At 44.0% G+C, this 26,389-nt stretch overlaps 1 protein-coding gene across 11 annotated transcripts in view; it reads right to left on the bottom strand.

Annotated features, from left to right (window-relative positions):
• Positions 1 to 26,389, bottom strand: part of KIAA1217 (KIAA1217 ortholog) — a 327,363-nt gene that overhangs the window by 53,144 nt on the left and 247,830 nt on the right. For all 11 annotated transcript variants that reach the window (XM_019933420.3, XM_073801649.1, XM_019933421.3 and 8 more), the window contains one exon: positions 23,715 to 24,547. In XM_019933420.3, coding sequence (XP_019788979.1) covers positions 23,715 to 24,547 — 833 coding nt within the window. The remainder of the gene's footprint in view (positions 1 to 23,714; positions 24,548 to 26,389) is intronic.

Raw genomic sequence — 26,389 nt, 5'->3', positions numbered from 1 at the left:
AGTGCCAAGGAACTATTCCCAGTATTCCCAACACATTGTCAAATCACCACCACAGAGTGACCTCTGCTAAGGACGGCCATCACACACGCACTGGCATGTGAATTCAGTTATACCTACTTGGTAGTTCAAGACAATAAAAGAGAGAAGGGAGAAGAGTTAGAACAGTGTGGACACCTGGACTGCCATCAGCAGGTGTCTAGTCCCAGCCTGAGACAGAAAAGGGACCCCATTCTTCATGGGGGGTCTCAGTCCCATGGGCCTCTTGTAGTATGAGCAATGGTGATGATTCCTGGGCTACAAACAGCACTTTCAGACACTGTGGCTTTTAAGTACAAGCCCACTACTTTACCTGGTACCCAACAGAAAAAGTCATGGCGGTCTGTTCTTTCACTAGAACAAAATAACTGATATGCTGGACTTCACGAGAGATGCTGTATCTGTATCCTGAACTTCATGGCAATCAAGAGGACTTTCAAGGGTAATTTTGTTCATACACAACTTTTTGGTCTTGCGTTTTGCCTTTGGAATATAACTCTTAGTGCCGTAAAAAAACCCATTGAGAGTCATTTCACAATCGCAAGCTTCTGACTTCAGAATTCCATGCATTTTCTTTAGTTTAAAATGGACGGTTGTGTCACAATACTGGGTTTCTTGGATGTAAGTCGTGCAGTCTGGAGAGTTAATGGTTGTCAAACCAATGGGGGGAAAAATTAAGCATTAATAGCATGATCTCTTTGTTCTAATAGTGTGGAAAGAAGAAATCTCAAACAGTGAGAAGAGATATGCATCCACCCGGAATGACTTTCCCAGTGTTTTCAGGCACAGCTGAGAACGCTAAACCTCTGAGCTGCAGAGCATTTTCAGTTATACGTGTATTCTTGGCGGCCTGTCTGCCATTAAGCAGTGCATTGCCAAAGAGGAAAATAAGTAAGAAATTCCACTCACGAAAGCAGGTTAGTAAATACCCATGGGAGATCCCAAGTTTATCAGACCCAAGTTGCATGGCAGCTCGGAAGCGATGGGGTGGTGGCTGGTCTCCGTGTGTCGGGGGTACAGACTCACACAAATGAGCTCTTGGGAAATGGACCACTGCTGGGAGGACCTGCTGAGTTCCAGGTAGAAGTTGTCCAGAACCCCCATTCTTCCCACAGTAAGGCTGGAAGCCAAACTCAAGACCCTAAGAGTGGCGGAGAGCTACCCCGAGATGTACGAGTTTAACGCTCTTACTCAATCCTAGGCAAATGCAAAGGATTTCATTTCTTTTAAAATGGCAGGACATTCTTAGGGTCTAGACAGCTTTGGTTAGGAAGAGGCTTAACGGGTTCTGTGAAGCTGTAGTGCAGGATACGAAGGTGCGGAGACTGACTACACTCAAGAGACAATCACATTAAGAGATGTAAACAGTAGGTAAGTCCACAGATGCAGAGAATAAGCAAGAGTCTGGTGGGAGAGAAACGGCAGACGGATTCCAGTGCTGGCCTAGGCACGGTCCTGATTAGGGCTAAATCAGTGTACTCTCTGGTCCCTCTCTGGTCACCAGCTTTCATTAACTGGTCTAACAAAGGAGGGCAGCAGCATTAAAAACTGAAACAAAGCACTAGAATCATTCCAGATTCAAGACGTTGACCGTCAACAGATTCATCACCACGGTGAGAACTGCCGAATGGTTCAGCACAGGTGGGTCCTCTCAGAGGGGTGTCCACAGGGCTTTGTACACGCCTTTGGCATCCGCCTTGGCTCAGCAGGTACTTGGCTTCTCACCCATCTTCCCCTAGACAACGGTTTTAGGATGCAGAGAAAGAAAACCCCCAAACGGCGCCCCAGTCTCCTGACTACCCAGGGATGACGTTGACATAGGATGAGGGTCTGGATGCTGCAGAGCAACAGCCCTGCGTTTAGTCCAGATATCCACGCGCTTGTTCTCCTTTTTGTATCTGTGAGGACAGGACGGGATGCTCCTTGGGTGGCCTCCTCCAGGCTCTGTCACCAGTGGGGTCACCAGGAAGGAGACATGATCTGTCAGAACCTTGAGAGTTCAGTACACTTGAGCTTGACGGTCAAGGGAGAGCGATTCTCTCCCCCTGCTCAGGAAACAGTGCATGCCCCAGGCGCTGTGCACACGGATTGCACATGCGTGTTCCACCGTCTTGGCCAAATCCACTTCACAGAAATACAATTCTTTTGACACATGGTAATGAGAAAACTTTCCCCCTCCTGTTTAATCATCAAAGTGTTTCTGGTTTCAGGATTCATTTGAGGGAGATTATCTGATTTATAAATTCATAAATAAGATTGTCTTTCCATTTCATGGTTGGTAATCTGGAAACAATTTTATGGTTTAACTAAATTTCAGCAACTGGAAACTTAGGCAGACTTCTCCCATGATGAAATGTTATGAAGTATGTTTTAATGGGAAAGGGGAAAAAAGAGAAATGCAGTGGAAGAAGAGAAATTAAAACAACCCTGTCATTTTATTGCAGTGGCAATTTTGTACGATAATCATCAGAAGACTAAAGATGCTTAAGTTAATTGTTGCCAGTATCGCTTGGTTTAAGGTATTCCAGGGCAGGTATAATTACTGTTGAAAAGATGGTTTAAAAGTGATTTCAGAAACCATTTTATATCATTCCATAAACCATATTTATGTGATTAGTACGTATGGTTAACTAGTCATTTAGTGTCATAAGTCGGGCTGGCTGAATGAATTTTCTCGGGGTCCAAGCATAATATTAATAAAAAATTCAAATCCAATCCAGAGAACGTGCTGATCCCGGTATTAAATTCCTGTTGCTACAACCAGCTTTCCTGCGAGCCCCACGTCTGCCTGTGAAGATGAAGCAAAACCCAGTCTGCTCGTGGTCTGCTCTCTGTCTGCAGAGTCCAGCGAAGGAAAAAAAAAAAAAAATCTGCATTTGGGGAGATATTTTTAGCCAGTTGAGTCCATTCATACGACTTTGATTTAAGTTTTCACTTTCAATGTTTTTTGACTGCGGACTTGTCTTTGGACTGACTGAGGCCTCCTTAAGCCTGAATTAAGTCTTTATCATTGTGTATCTAGGTAAATTAATGGCTATTAAAAAACAAGTAGTATGAGAATGGAATTCCCCTATAATAAACCCCTAAGGAAATGTTTTTAAATATCCCGAAGTGCGGGGAGCTGGCTGACACCAGCCAACCAAGCTGATGTGATAGGTCCCAAGTCCGCATTCACCTTTGTAACCAGTTACTAACTTTGGAACGCAGTGGTACAGGATAGTCAGCAACCACTATAGTAACCAGGGCTGGCTTTCTGAGAGTACTTGCTAGGTGGTCCATCATTCCCTTCTAGTTCTAATATTTTGTAATTATTTTTCTGGTTCCTGCTCATTCCCTGTCAACTCTCTCCCCTTCAGAAAGTGATAAATGGTCAATGAGTCATCAACAAACATTTCTGAGCACTTAATATGTGCTAGGTACCATGTGAGCTGCTGTGGACGTGGCAAGTATCATCATTCTTAAGCAATGCCTGCCTTTCACAAAGTCAATTTTTTTTTCTAGGAGCAATCTAAGTGACTTAAAACCCTTTCGTCTTGGCAGTGCCAAAGGCGTTTTTCCCAGAACTTGAATAGTGAACAGGTTGAAAGCTAGGCCATGCCCTTGTTTGTTCATGCCCCGATTCTCTGCTATGAGGGAAAAAAATCCAGAGTAATTGAAGACACTGTTTTTAGATGAATTCAACAGAGTACTGGAATTCAAATGATCTGAATTTGTGGTAAAGCTTTAAGGAGGACTCTGAGCCATGAGCTTTCTATTTCTGCCCAAAGGTGACCTATTGGTGAAAGAGCTGATAATTAAGGACATTCTTCTAAAAATGCCCAATAAATTTAACTTCTCATGGAAACACCTAGATTTATTGAGGAGATATTAACAGAGTTAGTGGTAATTGCAACGGGGCTACAATGACACGTACCTCTAAATATTTCATAGGCAACAGTACTGCCTGGGTACCACTGCATGCTCCCTGGGGATAACAACCACATCTCGCACCTTTTCTTGCATCCTCAGTCCTTAGAGGAGGACGGGGCACACAGAGGCTCATGAAGAAATATCATCTAAAACCCTGATCTTGAAGGCTGCTATCTCTCCCCTTGCCCTCTGCTCATGGAGAAAGGAGACCAGGGCTGTTCTATCTTCCCATTGCCACTTCAATCCGTCATCTGTCCAAACCCTCAACATCTCCCCTGTTTCTGGGTTCTGAATTACTCATCCTGAAGTTCCCTACCAGCATCCAGGAAATTCCCACACATCCCTGGATGACCTCAGCACAGGAAGTTGGCCTCCTGGCTGCCACACCCCAGGCCATGACCTTTGAGAGCTTCAACATTTGCACCAATAACCCTTTCAGAAATTTGGCACTAAGATCCCCAAGGTCTTCTTCAGACATTCTCTGACCTTAAATTCTTACTTGATACAGTTTTACGTTCTAGATCTGAAACTCCAAAATCCCCTTTAAGAACAGCAATCTTCGGTTGTCTCCTGTTCCCATTCACACAAACCAGCTCTTTGCCTGAAGGCTGGCCTTACCTCCTTCACTGCCAGCCATCAATACTGTGTGGGAATTCCTTTTAATTTTCCTGCTCCTTACCTGGGAGACCCCCTCACATACTCTCCACTGTCCTGACCTCTCTCTCAGCCTTGCTGTCCCTCTGCTGGTATGACTTTGCCCCTGAATGACTGAGGAGCAGAACAGATGAGAAGAAACTGACTGGCGTGGTGGCAGTGAGGTCGAGAGCAAGGGCTGGAGTCTGGGCATCTGGGATACAGCTCCGAGAGCATCCTCTGCTGTCCCGTGTGGAATGTGAGAGACAGCATCAATAAGACACCAAGGCTTTTGGCCCCAGTAATGGATGAAAGAAGTAGTCATACCCGAGATGGGAAGAGAGGAGTTCGTTTTTGGACATGCTGAGTTGGCCAACAGACACTCAAGGGGAGATACAAATCAGTGCTCATAAATCACTCATGTCTCTGAGTCTCAGTTTCCTCAACCATCAAACTAGGAGAACAACTGCCTTAGCTGTCCCACAGGGCTGTCCTCCCACAGTGACATGGGGAAGGAGGGCAAAGGAGAAAATACATGCACAAGCACATTATAACAGGCAAAACCTGATGGATACGTAAGGCTTCCTTTTATCCCTTCAAGTTCATTCATTCAGCAACGATTTTTCTGGCATCAACTATGCCAGACACAGTTCTAACTGCTGGGGCATTAGTGGTGAATAAAACAAAGGGCTTGGTGGAGTCAAGGTGGTGGAGTAGGAGGACACGGAGTTCACGTCTCCCCACAACTAGGGCACCTGCCAGATGCTGGTGGGGGACCTCGACACTCAAGGAGACAGGAGGATCCCCCGAGCGACTGGGTAGGAGGAAAAGTGGAGGCCGGATGGGACCGGTGCCCCTGAGGGGTGGCTGGGAAAGGGGAGGGGTTCCCACACCTGGAGGGACCCTTGGGGGCTCCGAGGATCAGGGGAGAGTGCAGCTAGCATTTCCCCTGCCCAATCAGGCCCCGGGAGGCCTGCTGGGTCCCAGGCTGGGTTCTCTGCCTTCTGGGGCCCTCTCCAGCCATGCTGGTCCTAGGGGCGTAGGGAGGGGGAGAAGAGGAGGAGGGGCAGACAGGGAGGGGCCCTCCAGGATCGGAGGATCAGGGGAAATGCGGCTAGTTTCCCCCACCCACCTGGGCCCTGCTGGGCTTCCAGGCCTGGTCCCCTGCCTTTCAGGGCCCCCTCCAGCTGCACGGGTCATGGGGCGGGTGGGGCGGACAGTGAGAAGAGGAGAGACGAACAGGGAAGGAGCCTCCGGAATCAGAGGCTGGGGGGAATGCACCTAGTGTTTCCCCCGCCCACTCGGGCCCAGAAAGCCTGCTGGGGTCCTGGGCCTGCTCCTCTGGCCTTCGAGGCCAGAGGCGTTCCTGGGCCCCTCCAGCCGTGCTGACCCTAAGCCCCCCACCCCAGGGCCTTTCCCAATCATGCGGGTTCTAAACCTAGACCCCGCCCCAGCCTAAACCCCGCCCCCACCAAAGCCCCGCCTCCCACAGCCAAGGCCTTTTCCAGCTGTTTGTTTTTTGTGTGTATGCTACTGTGGTTCTGTTTTACCTTCTGGCTGTTGTTTCATCTACATTTTTATTTTTTCTAACATAGCTGTTAGTTTTCTCATCTTATTTTATTTTTTACTCTTTGTTATTGTTCTGCTCCTTTTTTTTTTTTTTTTTGCCACCCCATGCAGCTTGCAGGATCTTGGTTCACAAGCCAGGGGTCGGGCCTGAGCTCCTGTGGTGGGAGCTCTGAGTCAGGACCACTGGGCTAACAAAGAACCTCAGACCCCAGGGAATATTCATCAGAGTGAGATCTCCCATAGGTCCTCATCTCAGCACCAAGACCCGGCTCTACCCAACAGCCTACAAACTCCAGTGCGGGAAGCCTCAGGCCAAACAACCAGGAAGACAGAAACACAATCCCACCCATTAAAAAAAAAAAAAATTGAGATGACAAAAAAATATGTTACAAATGAAGGAGCAAGGTGAAAACCTACAAGACCAAATAAATGAAGAGGAAATAGGCAACCTACCTGAAAAAGAATTCAAAGTAATGATAGTAAAGATGATCCAGAATCTTGGAAAAAGATAGAGGCACGGATCGAGAAAATACAAGAAATGTTTGACAAAGATCTAGAAGAATTAAAGAACAAACAGAGATGAACAATACAATAACTGAACTAAAAAATACACTAGAAGGAATCAATAACAGAATAACTGGGGTAGACGAACGAATAATGAGCTGGAAGACAGTAAGGTGGAAATAACTGCCAAGGAGCAGAATAAAGAAAAAAGAATTGAGGACAGTCTCAGAGACCTCTAGGGCAACATTAAACGTACCAACATTTGAATTATAGGGGTCCCAGAAGAAGAAGAGAAAAAGAAAGGGTCTGAGAAAATATTTGAAGAGATTATAGTCAAAAACTTCCTTAAGTGGGAAAGGGAATACCCAACCAAGTCCAGGGAGCATAGAGAGTCCCATACAGGATAAAACCAAGGAGAAATACGCCAAGACACATGTTAATCAAACTAACAAAAGTTAAATTCAAAGAAAAAATATTAAAAGCAGCAAGGGAAAAGCAACAAATAACATACATGGGACTCCCCATAAGGTTATCAGCTGATTTTTCAGCAGAAACTCTGCAGGCCAGAAGGGAGTGGCAGGATATACTTAAAGTGATGAAAGAGAAAAACCTACAACCAAGATTACTCTACCTGGCAAAGATCTCATTCAGATGGAGAAATCAAAAGCTTTACATACAAGCAAAAGTTCAGCAAAAAGAATTCAGCACCACCAAACCAGCTTTACAACAAATGCTAAAGGAACTTCCCTAGGCAGGAACACAAGAGAAGAAAAGGACCCACAAAAACAAACCCAAAACAATTAAGAAAATGGTAATAGGAACATACATATCGAAAACTACCTTGACTGTAAATGGATTAAATGCTCCAACCAAAAGACACAGACTGGCTGAATGGATATAAAAACAAGACCCATATGTATGCTGTCTACAAGAAGTCCACTTCAGACCTAGGGACACATACAGACTGAAAGTGAGGGGATGGAAAAAGATACTCCATGCAAATGGAAATCAAAAGAAAGCGGGAATAGCAATACTCATATCAGATAAAACAGACTTTAAAATAAAGAATGTTAACAAGAGACAAGGAAGGACACTACATAATGATCAAGGGATCAATCCAAGAAGAAGCTATAACAATTATAAATATATATGCACCCAATATAGGAGCACCTCAATACATAAGGCAAATGCTAACAGCTATAAAAGGGGAAACTGACAGTAACACAATAATAGTGGGGGACTTTAACACCCCACTTACACCAATGGACAGATCATCCAGACAGAAAATTAATAAGGAAACACAAGATTTAAATGACACAATAGACCAGATAGACTTAATTGATATTTATAGGACATTCCACCTGAAAGTGGCATAATACACTTTCCTCTCAAGTGCACACAGAACATTCTCCAGGATAGATCACATCTTGGGTCACAAAGCAAGCGTTGGAAAATTTAAGAAAACTGAAAACATATCAAGCTTCTTTTCCAACCATAATGCTGTGAGATTAGAAATCAATTACAGGGAAAAAACTGTAAAAAACACGAATACATGGAGGCTAAACAGTGAACTACTAAATAACCAAGAGATCACTGAAGAAATCAAAGAGGAAATAAAAACATACATAGACACATATGACAACGAAAACACGATGACCCAAAACCTGTGGGATGCAAAAAAAAACAGTTCTAAGAGGGAAGTTTATAGCAATTCAATCTCACCAAAGAAACAAGAAAAATCTCAAACAAACAATCTAACCTTACACCTAAAGCAACTATAGAAAAAAAGAACAAAGAAAACCCAAAGTCAGTAGAAGGAAAGAAATCATAAAGATCAGAGCAGAAATAAATGAAATAGAAATGAAGAAAACAACAGCAAAGATCAATGAAACTAAAAGTTGGTTCTTTGAGAAGAGAAACAAAATTGATTAACCTTTAGACAGACTCATCAAGAAAAAAAGGAAGAGGATGCAAATCAATAAAATTAGAAATGAAAATAGCAATCACAACTGACACTGCAGAAATACAAAGGATTATCAGAGACTACTACAAACAACTATATGTCAATAAAATGGACAACCTGGAAGAAATGGGAGAAATTCTTGGAAAGGTACAATTTTCCAAGACTGAACCAGGAAGAATTAGAAAATATAAACAGACCTATCACAAGTAATGAAATTGAAACTGAAATTAAAAATCTTTTTTAACAAACAAAAGTCTAGGACCAGATGGCTTCATAGGCAAATTCTAGCAAACATTTAGAGAAGAGCTAACACCTATCCTTCTCAAACTCTTCCAAAAAATTGCAGAGGGAGGAACACTCCCAAATTTGTTCAACGAGGCCACCATGACCCTGATACCAAACTAGACATTATAAGACACCAAAAAATTACAGATCAATGTCACTGATGAACATAGATGCAAAAATCCTCAACAAAATACTAGCAAACAGAATCCAACAACACATTAAAAGGATCATACACCACGATCAAGTGGAATTTATCCCAGGAATGCAAGGATTCTTCAATATACGCAAATCAATCAATGTGATACACCATTAAGGAATAAAAACCATATGATCATCTCAACAGATGGAGAAAAAGCTTTTGACAAAATTCAACACCAATTTATGATAAAAACTCTCCAGAAAATGGGCACAGAGGAAACCTACCTCAACATAAAGGCCATATATGACAAACCCACAGCAAACGTTATTCTCAATGGTGAAAAACTGAAAGCGTTTCCACTAAGATCAGGAACAAGACAAGGATGTCCCCTCTCGCCACTCTTATTCAACACAGTTTCGGAAGTCCTAACCATGACAATCAGAGAAGAAAAAGAAAAGGAATCCAAATTAGAAAAGAAGAAGCAAAACTGTCACTGTTCGCAGGTGACATGATACTATACATAGAAAATCCTAAAGATGCCACCAGAAAACTACTAGAGCTAATCAATGAATTTGGTAAGGTACAGGATACAAAATTAATGCACAGAAATCTCTGGCATTCCTATACACTAATGATGAAAAATCAGCAAGAGAAATTAAGGAAACAATCCCATTTACCACTGCAACAAAAAGAATAAAATACCAAGGAATAAACCTACCTAAGGAGGCAAAAGACCTGTACTCAGAAACTATAAAACACTGATGAAAGAAATCAAAGATGACACCAACAGAGGGAGAGATACACCATGTTCTTGGATTGGAAGAATCAATATTGTGAAAATGACTATACTACCCAAAGCAACCTACATGTTCAATGCAATCCCTATCAAATTACCAATAGCATTCTTCACATAATTAGAACAAAATATTTTACAATTTGTACGGAAACACAAAAGACCCTAAATAGACAAAACAATCTTAAGAAAAACAGAGCTGGGGGAATCAGGCTCCCCGACTTCAAACTATACTATAAAGCTACAGTAATCAAGACAATATGGTAATGGCACAAAAACAGAAATATAGAACAATGGAACAGGATAGAAAGCCCAGAGATAAACCCACGTACATACGGTCACTTAATTTATGACAAAGGAGCCAAGAACATACAATGGAGAAAAGACAGCCTCTTCAGTAAGTGGTGCTGGGAAAACTGGGCAGCTATATGTGAAAGAATGAAAATTAGAACACTCCCTAATACCATACGCAAAAATACACTTAAAATGGATTAAAGACCTAACTGTAAGACCGGACAGTGTAAAACTCTTAGAGGAAAACAGGAAAAACACTTTTTGACATAAACCACAGCAAGATCTTTTTGACCCACCTCCTAGAGTAATGAAAATAAAACAAAAATAAATAAATAGAACCTAATTAAACTTAAAACCTTCTGCACTGCAAAGGAAACCATAAACAAGACGAAAAGACAACCCTCAGAATGGGAGAAAATATTTGCAAACAAAGCAGCAAAGGATTAAACGCCAAAATATAAACAGCTCATGGAGCTCAATATCAAAAAAACAAACCACCCAATTAAAAAATGGGCAGAAAACCTAAATAGACGTTTCACCGAAGAAGACATACAGATGGCCAAGAGGAACATGAAAAGATGCTCAACATCACTAATTATTAGAGAAATGCAAAACAAAACTACAATGAGGTATCACCTCACACCGGTCAGAATGGCCATCATCAAAAAATTTACAAACAATAAATGCTGGAGAGGGTGTGGAGAAAAAGGAACACTCTTGCACTGCTGGTGGGAATGTAAAGTGATACAGCCACTACGGAGGACAATATGGGGGGTCCTTAAACTAAAAATTGAACTATCATACGACCCAGCAATCCCACTACTGAGCATATACCCTGAAAAAACCATAATTCAAAAGGACACATGCACCCCAATGTTCACTGCAGCACTATTTACAGTAGCCAGGTCATGGAAGCAACCTAAATGCTCACTGCCAGACAAATGGATAAAGAAGATGTGGTACATATATACAATGGAATATTACTCAGCCATAAAAAGGAACAAAATTGGGTCATTTGTAGAGATGTGGATGGACCTGGAGCCTGTCATATTGAGTGAAGCCAGAAAAACAAATATTGTATATTAACGCATTTATGTGCAATTTAGAAAAATGGTACAGAGGAACCTATTTGCAGGGCAGATATAGAGACACAGGCATACAGAAGGGACATGTGGACCCACGGGGGGAAGGGGAGGGTGGGACGAATTGGGAGATTAGCATTGACATATATACACTACCATGTGTAAAACAGCTAGCAAGTGGGAACATGCTATAAAGCACAGGAAGCTCAGCTTGGTGCACTGTGATGACCTAGATGGGTGGGAGGTGGGGGAGGTGGGAAGGAGGGGATATATATATACATAGAGCTGATTCACTTCATTGTACAGCAGAAACTAACACAACACTGTAAAGCAATTATACTCCAATAAAATAAATAAATAAAAATAAATAAATAAAACAAAGGGCTTACCCTGGTGGAATTTACATTCTAGGGGTTGAAAGTAATGGTACAACATAGTGTAAAAAAAAAAAAAAAAAAAAATATATATAGATATAGATATATATCGCTGGCCAAAAAGTTCCTTCGGGTTTTTCCATACAATATCACAGAAAAACCTGAATGAACTTTTTAGCCAAGCCTATATATATATGTATGTGTATATATATATATATATATATATACAGATATTACTTGTTTATAATGTAATATATTATTTGTAATATCGATATACTAATCATACGGTTATGTGTATGTGCACAGGTACGTGTGTAGGTGTGCCTTGCTGAGCTCATGGCCTTCGGGTGAAGCCCTGACATCAGGGAGGAGCCATCCAGGTAGATGAAGGTGGAAGGAAGCACAAGGCAAAGGAAGAGTAAATGCAAAATGCCAGAGGCAAGAAAAGTCCCAGGAAGTTCAAACACAGGAAGCCAGTGAACGAGGTCACGGCAGGAAACGTAAGCAGCTGAATGAACTTGGCACACAGAGGAAACACGGCCCGCCTTCCCCCAAGGGGCTCCCACCCCTTGTTAAATAGAGGCGCCCCTTCTCTTCACCCCCATAACCCAAGGAGAACCGCATCCTGCCAGATGCAGAATTCTAGACTCACACAATTGTCTAGTTAGAAGGAACTTATTTTAGACGCCCCTGGTTTTCTTTCCATTCTGGTCTGGTGATCTTGACTGAAGCAAAAAAAAAAAAAAAAAAAAAAAAGAAAGTGTGGCAGGCCCAGCAGGCTGGGCAAAGCTCAGCCACGCCCGGGCCTGCGCTCCTGACAGGCACAATGGCTGACTTCCGTGAGGGGAGGCTTCTGCGCAGCATAGCAACTGCACCTGGAAAAACTCCAGGTCGCCTTTAATCTATTTCACAACCTACTGTCTGGGCGGGCTGTTCTGGCTGAGACCAGAATACGGACCTAAGCCAGCCTCTGGACACACAGTGCCTCAGACACACAGTCTCCAAACGGCCCGTGCGCTACTGCTCCTTTATGCAAAGGGGCTATGGCTTCACGGTGTATGTCATAAAGTCTCTTATTTATGGAGAACTTTCCAGTTCACAAAGCAATTTTACACCCGTTTCCATTTCAACAGAACCCGTAGGAGGTCCTAGTTGCCATCCCCTGGTCACAACAAGGACACCGAGGCTTACTGGCAAGGCAGGGTCTAAGGAAACACAGCTGGTCACGTGTACCCCCTCCCCCATCCAGGGCTCCCAGCAGGGCTCTGGGCCACCTCCTGTGACTCACCCACCATCTGGGGTGAGGCTCCACTTCCCAGTTGACGAGCGCCTTCACTCCCCAGGGCAAGCCTACACCCTGCCTTATGATATCATGTGCTTTGCGTTTTCTTCCTCTTCCCTGAGGGCAATTTTTAATATTCCTGCTCTGGAAGTGACAGAGCAGTTTTCTTTTTTTTTGTACAGGTACAAACCAGTATGAATAGCTGTTTGTTCACGTTCTGGCTACTTGAATACAGACCTGTATTTGACCTTCCAATGAGTGAAGGTATCAGAGGATACGGGGTTATGGTCTCTTGAGTGATCCTACGGGGGCTGCAGAAGGAAGCTCCCCACTCCCACCTGTTTTTTTTTTAATAATAAATTTATTTATTTATTTTTGGCTGCATTGGGTCTTCGTTGCTGCACACGGGCTTCCTCTAGTTGCGGCACGCAGGCTTCTCATTATGGTGGCTTCTCTTTGTTGCGGAGCACGGGCTCAAGGCGTGCGGGCTCAGTGGTTGTGGCTTGCGGGCTCTAGAGCACAGGCTCAGTAGTTGTGGCACATGGGCTCAGTAGTTGTGGCTCACAGGCTCTAGAGCACAGGCTCAGTAATTGTGGCACAAGGGCTTAGTTGCTCTGCAGCATGTGGGATCTTCCTGGACCAGGGCTCGAACTCATGTCCCCTGCATTGGCAGGCGGATTCTTAACCACTGTGCCACCAGGGAAGCCCTTCCCACCTGCTTTTGATCCACAGATTCTCAGGGTGGACTCCAAAGAGATAAGATAATGATTCCTAGGGAAAAGAAGGAAGGCATTTCCTATACTTGGTCTCTCTCATGGGTTTTTCTTTCTCTTTCTCTCTTTTTTTTTTTTTTTGGTCTTCTTAGATCCCTGTGCTTGTTGCAGGAGTAGGGACACACTGCCTTTATTACAAAGACAAAAAAACCTGAGGCTGCATGACAGTGAAAACATCATTTGACCAGAGAAGCAGCAATCATTGGTCCTTTGGGAAGTGTCCTGTTTCTCCTTCTAAAAGTCTGCAATTAAGAGATCGAACCCCTTTATCCTACATTGTTGGTGGGAATGTAAATTGGTGCAGCCACTTTGAAAAACAGTTAAAAAACTAAAAATAGAGTTGCCATATGATCCAGCAATCCCACTCCTGGGCATATATCCAGAAAAGATGAAAAGTCTAATTCAAAAAGATACATGCACCCCAATGTTCACAGCAGTACTAGTCACAATAGCCAAGACATGGAAGCAACCTAAACGTCCACTGACACATGAATGGATAAAGATGATGTGTTACATACAGACAATGGAATACTACTCAGCCACAAAAAAGAATGAAAAAATGCCATCTGCAGCAACATGGATGGACCTAGAGATTATCACACTAAGTGAAGTAAGTCAGACAAAGACAAATACCATGTGATATCACTTACATATGGAATCTAAAATATGACACAAATGAATTTATCTATGAAACAGAAATAGACTCACGGAGAACAGACTTGTGGTTGCCAAGGGGAAAGGGGGTTGGGGGAAGGATGGATTGGGAGTTCGGGATTAGCAGAGGCAAACTATTATATATAGGATGGATAAACAACAAGGGAACTAACTATATTCGATATCCTGTGATTAAACCATAATGGAAAAGAATATGAATCACTTTGCTGTAGAGCAGAAATTAACACAACATTGTAAATAACTATACTTCAAGAAAATAAACTTAAAAAAAAGAGATTGCATCCCTTCAGCTCTGAAGATGGACAGGGAGAAAGAGTAGGTATCACTGGCAATACATGATGGCCCTGTAAGAGTCAATAAAGACTTTTTAAGACCCAAATTTTTGGAAATTCAAATTAATGCTTAGACCTGGCTATATTTTTGAATCACTTCATTCATGAAAAATCAAGTCCAAAACTCAAATAAGGACAAGTGTAATCTCTGTAAACTCCACCAGAGAGCAGGACAACTAATCACAAGAGCGGTTAAATGGCTGGGACATCATGGCAGCCCTGGATTATTCAGCTGCTGGGCCGTCAGGCTATTTTTAGATGAGCCCCATCTTCAGGTTGGGTCATAGTCACACCAATTCTGCAGTGAGTTGATCTTGCCAGGCTGAACCTGTACCTAAACATTTATTCCTCTTCTCTTTGAAGAAAGACGTTTTAGTTGGCAAGGAAAGGGGCTTATCTGAATCTCACAGAATCTAGGTTGCTCTGACTTAGTTTCTGGTTTCAGACCTAAGGTGTCTGATGGACAGCACCTCGTGAATATTCAGAGGAGATACAGGGGTGCATTTTAATGTCACCTAATTAGTGACAGAGGATGGCTTTCCCTTTTGAGAAACTGATTTGTTTAAAGTAACACAGAGCTTGTGGCAGTCATTCCACCGGTATTTTTGATAGAATACCCCTTGGATAAGAGTAGGGCTAGCTTCAGACATTTGTCAGTTGGTTGAATATCACGTTTGTCAGACAGCTCTTGAATGAACTCAGCAGCCTAAGGAATGACTAGCAAATATGACTTAACCATAAAGTTATATTCCTGTGAATGAAATCATAATTCAATTTATCAGCACCTATGCGCTCTGAGACTGCCAAAACAGCATATCTAGATGTCATTTTTATAGGAAGCATAATGGAAGAAATACAGCAAATTTTGAATAGAGACCAATCTGTCTTTCCAAATGGTATCTTTTCATTCCATTATGTAAATTCCTTAAATGCGAGTCCATCTTGGCATTCTCATGAAGGCTTCCAGCCCAGCCTAAGTTCAGGAAAATGCTCCCATTTCTGAACTCACAGCAATCACTCTCTGTATCACTTCTTTGGAATTAATTATGTACAAGCCGTCCCCAAATTATGGTAGGCTTGTAACTGCAAAGTTTTCGTCTACTTTCATTGTTTAGAACTTGGAATAAAATGGTGGTTGGATTTCCAGCTGGCCCATGGAAGCCTCTTTAACCTACAGTGTATTATTAGTCCTTTCATTGTTCCTCATTGTTTTCAAGGAAAACGTGTCCTGACTTTCCAGCTGAACTTGGGAGATGCTGGGAACAGATCTCCCCCTGCACCTCCAGCCTCAGGGAAAGACACCGTCCCCCTTAGTGACTTGTACAGCCTCCTCTCTTCTCTCCACTTCACCAGGAGACACTGCCGCTCTTAGGGTGACGAGATCATCCCTGGGCAACACCTACGAATGAAATCCTATTGTTGGGATTGTTCTTAAAAACCAGTTATTTAATAAGCATTCGTAGCTCAGAAGCTTCCTGCGCTTAACCGTGGCATAGCTTACACATTCGTATTATGCTTCTAATGTTTTGTGACTGTCTTCCCCAGTTCGTATTCCTTGCAGGTGGGGACACATCTAAGTTTCTTTGTACCCTGCAAAGCAATCAGTCCCCAACTAAGCACACAAAGAGCTCAATAACCATGTATTGATCCCTAATTAGAGCTACCCAGGAAAGCAATTCAGGCAATAACTGAATCGGTCAGGCACTGTTAGGCATCAAAACAGGCATCAGATAACCTAATCATTTCAGCGCTACCCGGTTTGGCATCCGTCATACAGCTCAGGTGCAATTTTAAGAAGATGCTGTAATCCTGGCTTGTCTCTTGGCACCTGGTCCCAAGACAACGTACGACCCCCACTATTCTCCTGATAGGGACTGAAAAGTGGCTTTGAGAGCCTAAACATTCTCAACTGGATCTTTCATCCCACCTAATTCCATTCTCTGTGCGCACTTACTTTTACTCTCTCCTGTATCCCCCGCCCACCTGCTTTATATTCTTCCTAGCATTATAGTTAACAATTTGTCTCCCTGCTTCCTCTGGCACAGTCCTTGTCCTACCATTTCTGTGTATCCACCTCTGGGCTTAGTAGCATTTAGTGGAGTGCTTTGTTCAAAGTAGGAACTCGGCACTTATGCTACGCCAGGCATGGCACAAGGCACTTAACTGTAATGAGTTGCTCCATCCTATGAGGTAGGTGCTATTATTATCTCTACTTTACAGATGAGCAAGCTGAGGCAGAGCAAGACTCAGTGATCTGTCAAAGTTTACAACTGCTAACAAGTGTTAGCACAGGCACTTGAACCCAGGCTATCTGGCTTTGGAGACCATGTTCATAAACATGGCACGTGACTGCCTCTCGATGAATGACTGATCACAGGTTGGTTGAACCAAAGATAACAGCAAGTTCTAACAATAATGAAGCTGCTTTACCACGAGGGAAAGGGTAGAACTGAGCTAATCATCACCAAGATCCACGTTTTGGATTTGACAGCATTTCACAATGTCTGGAGACATACATCTTCGGTTGTTGCGACTGGGGCAGCATTTCAGGGGAGTTTGCTACTGGCATCTAGTGGGATGCGGGGAGGCTGGAGATGCTGCTAAACATCGTATAATGCACAGGACAGGCCCCAAATACCAAGCGTGCAGAAGTTAAGAAACCTTGCTCTGGGAAGGTCCCAAGTCTAACTACTTACAAGACGTCTGATATAGCTCCCTTTTGACTATACAATCAGGAGAAAGAAACAAATTAAGCATTCTTTTTCAGAATCACCTCTCTAGCAGGATATCTAACATAGTTTAGAAAATCTTCAAAGGTATGCCAGGCACTGTGAACATTTTAAATGACACAAATAGGAATTCAGACTTTCAATTAACTGGTAAACCGAGGATGTATCCTATTCCTCAAAGCTACCAACACAATAATACTTCATGCTCATAAAATGAGAAAGTGATGTTAAATGATTAAGAACAGACCCAAGCTACCAGTTAGCATGCAGGCTTCCTCCTGTACATAGAAATTTTCCTTCCCTTTCATTCTAAGGCACGGGATTCTACTTCTCTAAATCTGCGATGCCTTAGAAATCACAGCAGCTGTCATGTGGCTTCTTTTCCTCCACATACAAGTGCCCAGACAGGCAAGAATCTGCTCCCAAGTGAAGTCTTGACTAGTCCGTTGAATTTAGCTACTGTAGGTGCAGAACAGTGTAAAAAGTATGATCTCAGTTCAAGTTTACCATGTCTTGAAAAATACTTTATTAGGAGGAATCTGTTATACATTTGGAAGGAGAGCTATTAGTCACTTTGCAGTGAGCACCCTTGAATTTTGAGTGTTATTTCGATAGAGATATTTCACATTATATGAGCCGGGCTATAAATACAAAATAGCAAAACATAAATGTCCTAGCATTTTACAGTTCTTAAGGGCTGTTTTATGTGCCATGGATAGGGATGATGATGCTGTTTAATGAAGTAATTTTATAACCTTGGCAAGACACAGCCTCACGCCCACAGTCACCTGTCACACACTGTCTCCCTTGCACAGGGCCTCTTAGTCACATGGACCCACTCTCTTCCTGGAGGCCTTGCTGAAAGGAAATCATCTGGGTAAAACCACCTCAGCACTCAAGGTCATTTTCCTTCTAGAAGCTCAGACTTGAGAATTACAGTCAGCCCTCCATATTCGCAGGCTTTGCGACCTCAGTTTCAACCAACCGCAGAAAGAATTTTGCAGATTGGTTGAATCCGTGGACGTGGAACCACGGATATGGAGGGCTGACTGAACTATGCCCTTTTAAATAAGGGACTTGAGCATCTGCGGATTTGGGTATCCACGGGCTCCCGGAACCAATCCCCATAGATACTGAGAGACAACCATACTGTTCTGAAGGTCAAAGCAGTTGTAATCCGCTTTCCTACCCCAAAGTCCATGGCCGTCTTGGGAGGAAGATGCTACCATCATATATGTTCTACACTATTTTTTCCAGATCTCCTATATATAATTTGTCACCGCTAGATGCTCTGTGGAAGCATCTTTATAAGAGATGCCAAATTCATTAAATCGAAGCACATGAGCTACGTACAAGATCAAGGGGAAATTACTTTGTCTTTAACTCATTTTCAAGTCAATAGAGCTATTACAAAATTGCGTTCAAAAGAAAAAAAAAGCTACCGTTGGAAGTTTCCTGAGTACAGATGAGAAAGAAAATTTTTCTCTCTGATTTCAAACACTCTGCAGTTAATGGGCTATTTCATAGAAGTGCTCTTCTGAAGAGTATATGAATCCAGCAGTGCCCAAAGAAAGTATCTCTACAGATTTCTCAGTCTCCCTCCTGTGTTTTTGTAGCTTCACATCTTAGAAGTAAAATTTCACTTGAGAGTTTCATATAAAAAACACTCAGATTTGCTTTTTAATATTATGAAATTGCAACAGAAATTGGTTTGACACGTCATAGGACCCTGTACTCATGAAGTTACTTTTAGGGGTTGAAGCTTCTTTACAAATATTTACTTGCACAGACTAAATATACCTAAAATAGCACCACTGTATAGGTGTAACAATGGATTATAATTGTGTGCTTCAGTAATTGTTTCTGGTGTTCTTGTTTTTAAAATTTTCTTTGACATGGTACTCACATTCATTTTTTTCAAAATAAAATCTACCAAGAGTGTTCTCTTCTTTCTTCCCCTATCTCTGCATAATTCTGCTAATATACTAGCTGGGACAGTTATATTTTAAATGACATGTATATATTTAGCAGCATAATTATGCAAATTCTACCATGTTGATGATTGTAAATATCCTTTCAGAGCAGCTACTTAGCATTTTTTTTTTTTTCTCGCGGTACGTGGGCCTCTCACTGCTGTGGCCTCTCCCGTTGCAGAGCACAGGCTTCGGACGCGCAGGCTCAGAGGCCACGGCTCACGGGCCCACCCGCTCCGCGGCATGTGGGATCCTCCCGGACCGGGGCACGAACCCGCATCCCCTGCATCGGCAGGCGGACTCTCAACCACTGCGCCACCAGGGAAGCCCAGCTACTTAGCAGTTTGTCCTGGTTGAAATGCTTCGAATTCACTCGCAAATTCACTTCTCTGCTGGGTGAAGGTGGGGCTCACAGTTCTCACCCAGCAGGCAGAATACTGCACAGCGGTAAAAAGTATGGATTCCTTAATGTACCTGGACATTCTATGCCACTTACTGGCTTTGTGACCTTGGGCAAGTTACTTAACCTCTCTGAGCTCTGTTTCTGCATCTGTAAAATAGGGATGATGATAGTACATACCGCACTGGATCGTCATGACGATTACTTCGGATGATGTATGGAAACTACTTAACATCACGCTTGGTCCATAAAAGACTCTCAATAAATGATAGCTATCGTCAGTGTTCTTATATTACCCAGCAGGACTACATTTCAGCCTAGACATCCAGCTTTCCAAGAGTTTACAATTGCAGCTGAAAAAGAGGAAGTATGGCGCATTCCGACCTGTCCAGGTAACAGTGGGGGGTGGTGGGTAGCAGTGTTAGCAGCACAATGTCCAGACTCAAGTGTTTACTCGAGAATCATTCTTTACATACTTTTGTCATGTGCCTGGGTTGAGTCAGTGGGAATGTTTAGGTGTTTCAGTAATACCAACTCTAAACGTAGACGATGTGTGTGTGTGTGCGTGTGTGTGCGCGCGCGCACACGCGTGCACGTGTGTAGGGCTACAGGAGAAGGGAATCTAGCCTGTGGTGAGAAATCACCTAGACAAGATGTGAGATAAAATTTCTTCTCTGCTATTTCACATTTACAGGAATGAATTCAAAAATGTGAAATCATATTCTGAATTACAACCATATGTCAGAATACGGCAGTGATCATGACAGTGTATTTTAGGTGAACATTAATCTTTAGTCAACTTTCCTAATCCTTGTTTTTCTAGAAATAAGAACTTGGATTTTCTAAAAGGAGTTGCTAACACATAAGACAGAAACCCATAGCGTTTTCTGAGCTTTCTTAAAAAACAGAAACCTGAGGAAGCAGAGGCCCTGAAAATATACCGATGCTACCGAAGGCTAAAATTCTTCAAGACTCTGATCAGGGAGCAGTACAGAGGCAACTCCACATAGCAGAGGTCCCTTCATTTTGGTCCCACCCATAACCCAATCCTGGGAACTGGGTTCAGTGATGTTCAGTTATATGCACGTGGTAACCACATGTGTGACGATGAACTAGGTGCTGAGCGAGAAGCCAGACGCCATCGTTGGCCAGAGCGTGCCTGGCGCTCAGCAGGGTGCATGTGGCTGGATGTGATAAACAGTGGAATCAAGCTCACGATCATCTCATTCCCACGAGGTGGGTCAGCAGGGTGGTGGGGGAGGACGGATTCTGGCCCTGGAGATGGACAGTTCTTATTTTTTCCTGGACTAAATTCTTATGACTCCAAGTCCCTTCCTATCAGTGACACACATTTCCCAACCAGTGCCTCACAGCCCACCGGGGCAGATGTGTTACCCTTTCTTAGAAGCACAGGGTGCAAGCTCCCTACAGCCTTAAGGCACGTCTTGGTAGACTTCCCTCTGGTTGTGACACTGGTCTGTTCAAAGAGCCTCAGTATTTATCCCACACCCCTCAGCTTTCTATGGTCGTGGGAGGCATCCCTTTCTTTGCTTCTTAGAATTTAACTTCCTAAGGACTTTGGCAAGGAGAGAATAAATACCTTTTTCCGAGTCTTCATTTTTCTTAGTCCTGCATGATCAAGCCTGTCATCGTTTTGTCTTGTTTCCCATGCAGATTTTTTAATAGGAACTATTCTTGGAGACAGTTTACATCAACTCTACCCACTTGCCATTGGCCAGAACCCACTCACATGGCCACACTTAACTGCAAAGGAGGCTCGGAGATGCAGATAGTTTTGTGCCCCAGAGGAAAAGAAAATACGGTTTGGTAACCACATAGCCTTGTCTCTGCCATCATCTATTCTTCTCTCAGCAAATACCTGTTTCATCCTTCTTTCCACACAAAGAATGTATACCCTCCCCCCACAAGGGAAACAATGCAAAGTCTCATTCTGTCACGGAATCCAGCGCCATGTACAGGATCTCTGGGAAACGTGTAATCTGCCCCATCGGTATCAGATGTGGCTCCTGCTGACCTTGCAAGCAGTTAACTAAAAAGCCAAGTTACCTGCAGCCCTCACAACCAGTACTACAGCAGCGGAGCAAAGACAATTTGTAACCTCTTGTTCCTTGAATATTTGGTAGCTCTTGTCTATAAACCACTTCACTCTAGTTCAAGCCAGTCACTGTTGCTGTTTTTTTGTTTGTTTGTTTGTTTGTTTTAACCATACGCGGGCCTCTCACTGCTGTGGCCTCTCCCGTTGTGGAGCACAGGCTGAGCCCGGACGCGCAGGCTCAGCGGCCACGGCTCACAGGCCCAGCCGCTCCGCGGCATGTGGGATCTTCCCGGACCGGGGCACGAACCCGTGTCCCCTGCGTCGGCAGATGGACTCTCAACCACTGCGCCACCAGGGAAGCCCACTGTTGCTGTGTTTTTTTTTTTAAACTGTGTAGAGAGGGTTAGAGCTTTTTGGTACATTGATGATCCCCCAACTTCCAGGTTTATGCTCTTTCCATCTTCCTGGAATCTTTCTTCTGGAACCAGATAAGAGATGGCCCTTTCATGATAAAATTCTGCCAGTGAGGACAGAGCGTTCCAATTTGTGTGATTAAGATAGTGATATACCATCACATTCCAGTCACAATTTTGGCCTTCTTTTTACAAGGTCATGTAGTAGAAAGTGACATGACCGGTTTTGGTAAGGAGGATGGAACAGTGGTTCCAGTGAGGTACTGAGTGGCTGAATATCTGAATTTTATTTCTCATGCCCCTTCTGAATTCCCATATGACAACAGGTCAAATGCTTAACCTCCTTCGGACTCAGTTTCTTTGACTAGATTTTTATGATTATAATTATTATGTTGCCTTCTGTCAGCCAGTTCAGGGTAGAGAAATCCCCTCTATCAAGAGTAGCTTTTCTGGGGCTTCCCAGGTGGTGCAGTGGTTAAGAATCTGCCTGCCAATGCAGGGGACATGGGTTCGATCCCTGGCCCGGGAAGATCCCACATGCCGCGGAGCAACTAAGCCCGTGCGCCACAACTACTGAGCCTGCACTCTAGAGCCCACTTGCTGCAACTACTGAGCCCGCGTGCCTAGAGCCCGTGCTCCGCAACAAGAGAAACCACCACAGTGAGAAGCCCGTGCACCACAACGGAGAAGCCCCCGCTCGCTGCAACTAGAGAAAGCCCGCACAGCAACGAAGACCCAACGCGGCCAAAAATAAATTAAAAAAAAAAAAGATTAGTTTTTCTATTACTCTACAGACTTGAGGGTTTTCAAGATGTAGTATGAAGGTTCTGGGCTGGTAAATTATAAACACATGTAAACTTAAAAAGAAATTTAAATTCCTGGAGTGTCACATCCACTAGAAAAAATTTGCTGATCTCTGTACCACTCCTGAATGAGTATTACATCGACACCATCCTATTTTTATGCAAATTCATGTTTTTATCACCCTGGATGACACACCCTTCTCATTTCTCATAACCAGATGAGTAAACAAAATTGCACTTCACAAGGAAGAACAAAAACCGCCATTTCAAACAGTTAACACTCGAACCGCTCACTCACTTTCCGTGGGAGATCAGTTATGATCAGCTTTTGATGATTTGTCTGAATGGTTTCTGAAATCATAATTTTCTTCTCAAGTATTCAGACTTACATTAACGATGCTGCCGTTAGATCCACACTCGGGAGGCCCGTTCTGACCTCTCTTGTTGGGGTGCCTGCCTGCCTTTAGCCTGGCTACTGCCCAGCCTCACTCGACCACCGGATTTAGAAACTCTTTGCTGACAACAGCCCTCTGGTCCTATTCTTCCTCCCCTACCCCGCAGCGGCCAGTACCCACAGGGCACAGTGCTCAAGGCCGGCGCTCAGCTGACCACTGTTCTCTTGGTTCGACTTCCGTAAAGCAGCCCTCAAAACCAGCACGTGGGCGTGGCCCACCCTTGGCCACCCTCACCGCCTTACCTGGTCTCTCTGTCTTTGGGTATCGTAGCCGTGCTATAAGCAAACACTTGCTTCTCAACTAGAGGAGGGCCGAGGTCCACAATGCCGGCTAATCCTGGAGTCGTCCGTGGCTTCTCAATGTACACCAAGGTGCCGGGCTCCTTTTTGAAGGCCTGGCGGCTGGGTGAGACCCGGTCTGACTGCATGGTGTGGGAGGGCCCGTGGGCGTTATGGAGACCGTGCATCTCCACCATCCTCAGGTCACTGACTCGGTGAGGAGAGGCCGGGGGCGTTTTGGAGCCCAGAGTAGGCAAGAGGCTCTCTGGATACTTCCTTGACTTCTGTCTGTACAGTGACTGCTCCATGTGCATTTCCGCTTGCAAAGAAGGGTTGCAGTAAGCACTGGCTGAACGAACTGCGGCGCGGTGATACCCGATGATGTGATCGGGGAGATCCAGGGGGTGCCCGCCGTGCGAAGAGGCTATGCTCATCCTCCCCTCGTGATAGAGATAAGGATCGGCGTAGAAACCCTCGTTGCGGTACATCGCGAGGCTCTTGGAGCTCATGTCTTCATCTGGCTTCACGTCTCTTCTTTCCAAGATGGCGCTGGGGCTGGGAGAGATGGATCTGGAGACCGGCAGGCTGGAGAGTCTGTCCCTGGGGATGGTGGCGTTACCAGGAACGACCATCGGCCGGGTGCCTCCGTAAGGGATTCTGGATGGAGAGGGAGGCATGGAATGTGGCACAGGAGTGGACGGTGGAGAATTTGGAATGGCGTGGGGTAGAAGAGCTGCGGGTCCAGGTCGAGAGGCACCAGGGCCATCTCCTCTTGCATAAACGATTTCTCTCTGCATCTGAAAAGAAAACAAGAAATTAGAAAATCTACTTTGATATTCATATTTTTGGAGACATCTCAGTGTGGTTTCCCTGATGAAGCAGGCTGAAGAGTGGCCCCTGCAAGATGTCCACACCTTAATCCCTGGAACCTGTAACCATGTCCCCTTACAGGGCAAAAGGGCCTTTGTAGATACCCCGTTAAGGATGTTGAGTTGGGGAGATTATCCAGGTGGACCCAATGCAATCACAATCATGTGAAAGTAATGCAATGCATTCACTTATATGTGAAAGAGGCAGGAGGGTCAGCGTCATGGAAGGAGATGTGATGACAGAAGCAGAATCAGAGAGAGAGAATGGGAAGATGCTGTTACGGAGTCCAAGCTCGTACTGCTCGCCCCACAACAGGCCAATAAATCGAGGCGTGAGGTGTTGGGGCACGAAGAGTGACTTTATTTGGAAAGCCAGCAGACCGAGAAGACGGTGGACTCATTCCCCAAAGAATCATCCTGCCTGAGTTAGAATTCAGGCTTCTTTTATACTAAAAGGGGAGGGAGTGAACTCAAACATTTCCTGCTTCCGGTCAGCCTCCAGAGGGAAGGTGTTAACTTCTTTCTCCCTGCAGAAAGGAATCACAGGTGGGCCTGGTCAGGATGTTTCCTGTGAGCTAAACAAAGGTATTTTAGCTTAATGCTCACTACCTGGGAGTCAGGGTTCCCAGAGATGGGCCATTATGTATATTTTAAGCTTATAGGCAATATCCCTTTAGTGACTAACTTGTAATAGAACACAAAAGGTGCTTCCCTATAATAATTCCCCATTGTCAATGTCCATTCCACAATCTTGTGGGAAAAGGGAGGAAGACCACTCTGGCTGGTTACTTCCTGTTGAACGGAGGTGACGAATATTCCTTAGAATCTTTTGTCAGCCTTTGTTTATCTACAACTATTTGAACCCGATGAAACCTATTAGCACTTTGTTGTCTAATTCATAATTGAACTTGGGGTTTTGGTTCCAGTTCCTAATACATATAAATTCCTGTGCTATTTATTTGGACACAATTAAAGAAATTGGTTGCCCCTTCTCCAGCTGCAATGGAATTCCCATCTACTTCAGTTGGATGGGCAGACCTGTTGGAGTCAAACTCAGGAGCAGAGGTCAGTATAGAGCCCAAAGTTTTAATGTAATTGGCAACCGCTAGGTCTTTTAGCGTTTATAGATTCTCCTGCCTGGGCACACACCTGGAATGGAGTACCATACAATATTTTAAAGGTGTTTAACTTAAGCCTGCTTCTGGGAGCCACTGATCCACAGCATGGCAACTAGCAAGGTTATCCCAAGTTAAATGTCTCCTGACGTTTTAGCAACGCTCCTTTCTGATATATGATTCATTTTCTTGGTTTTTCCTGTTGATTGCCGTCTCTAGGATGAATGCAGTTTTAATGCCTTCATCCAAGTCAGGGGATAATTTCGCTAAGGAGGGCTTTAACCGCTTCAGAGAGCTTCTGTCCAGGTGGGATATGCTTCCACCGATCCTGAAAAGGTGTCCACACAAACACTAGCAGGTATCTGAGATTTCCTGAGGCTCAAGGCCTTTGAGTAAATATTTGTCAGTCCTTGGTGGGGCAGGTTCCTCTGTGTTGAGTCCCTACCTGGGAGGTCTGACAGCAGTCTCTGGGTTATTTTTAAGACTCTGGGGGTAAGGGCTTGGTCTCCTTTTCTGGGATGGCTTAAAGCATGTTCTGGTGGGACTCAGATGTCACCCTATTGTGCTGAAAAACTTCAGGGTGAGGCCTGTCTTTCAGAAAGTCAATCAGGTCATCCCCCCACTGTCAATTTCACCCCTGGCTCCTGTGGGGAGT

Source organism: Tursiops truncatus, chromosome 2, assembly GCF_011762595.2.
Source record: "Tursiops truncatus isolate mTurTru1 chromosome 2, mTurTru1.mat.Y, whole genome shotgun sequence".
Lineage (NCBI taxonomy): Eukaryota > Metazoa > Chordata > Mammalia > Artiodactyla > Delphinidae > Tursiops > Tursiops truncatus.
This window is presented reverse-complemented; position numbering and strand designations above follow the sequence as displayed.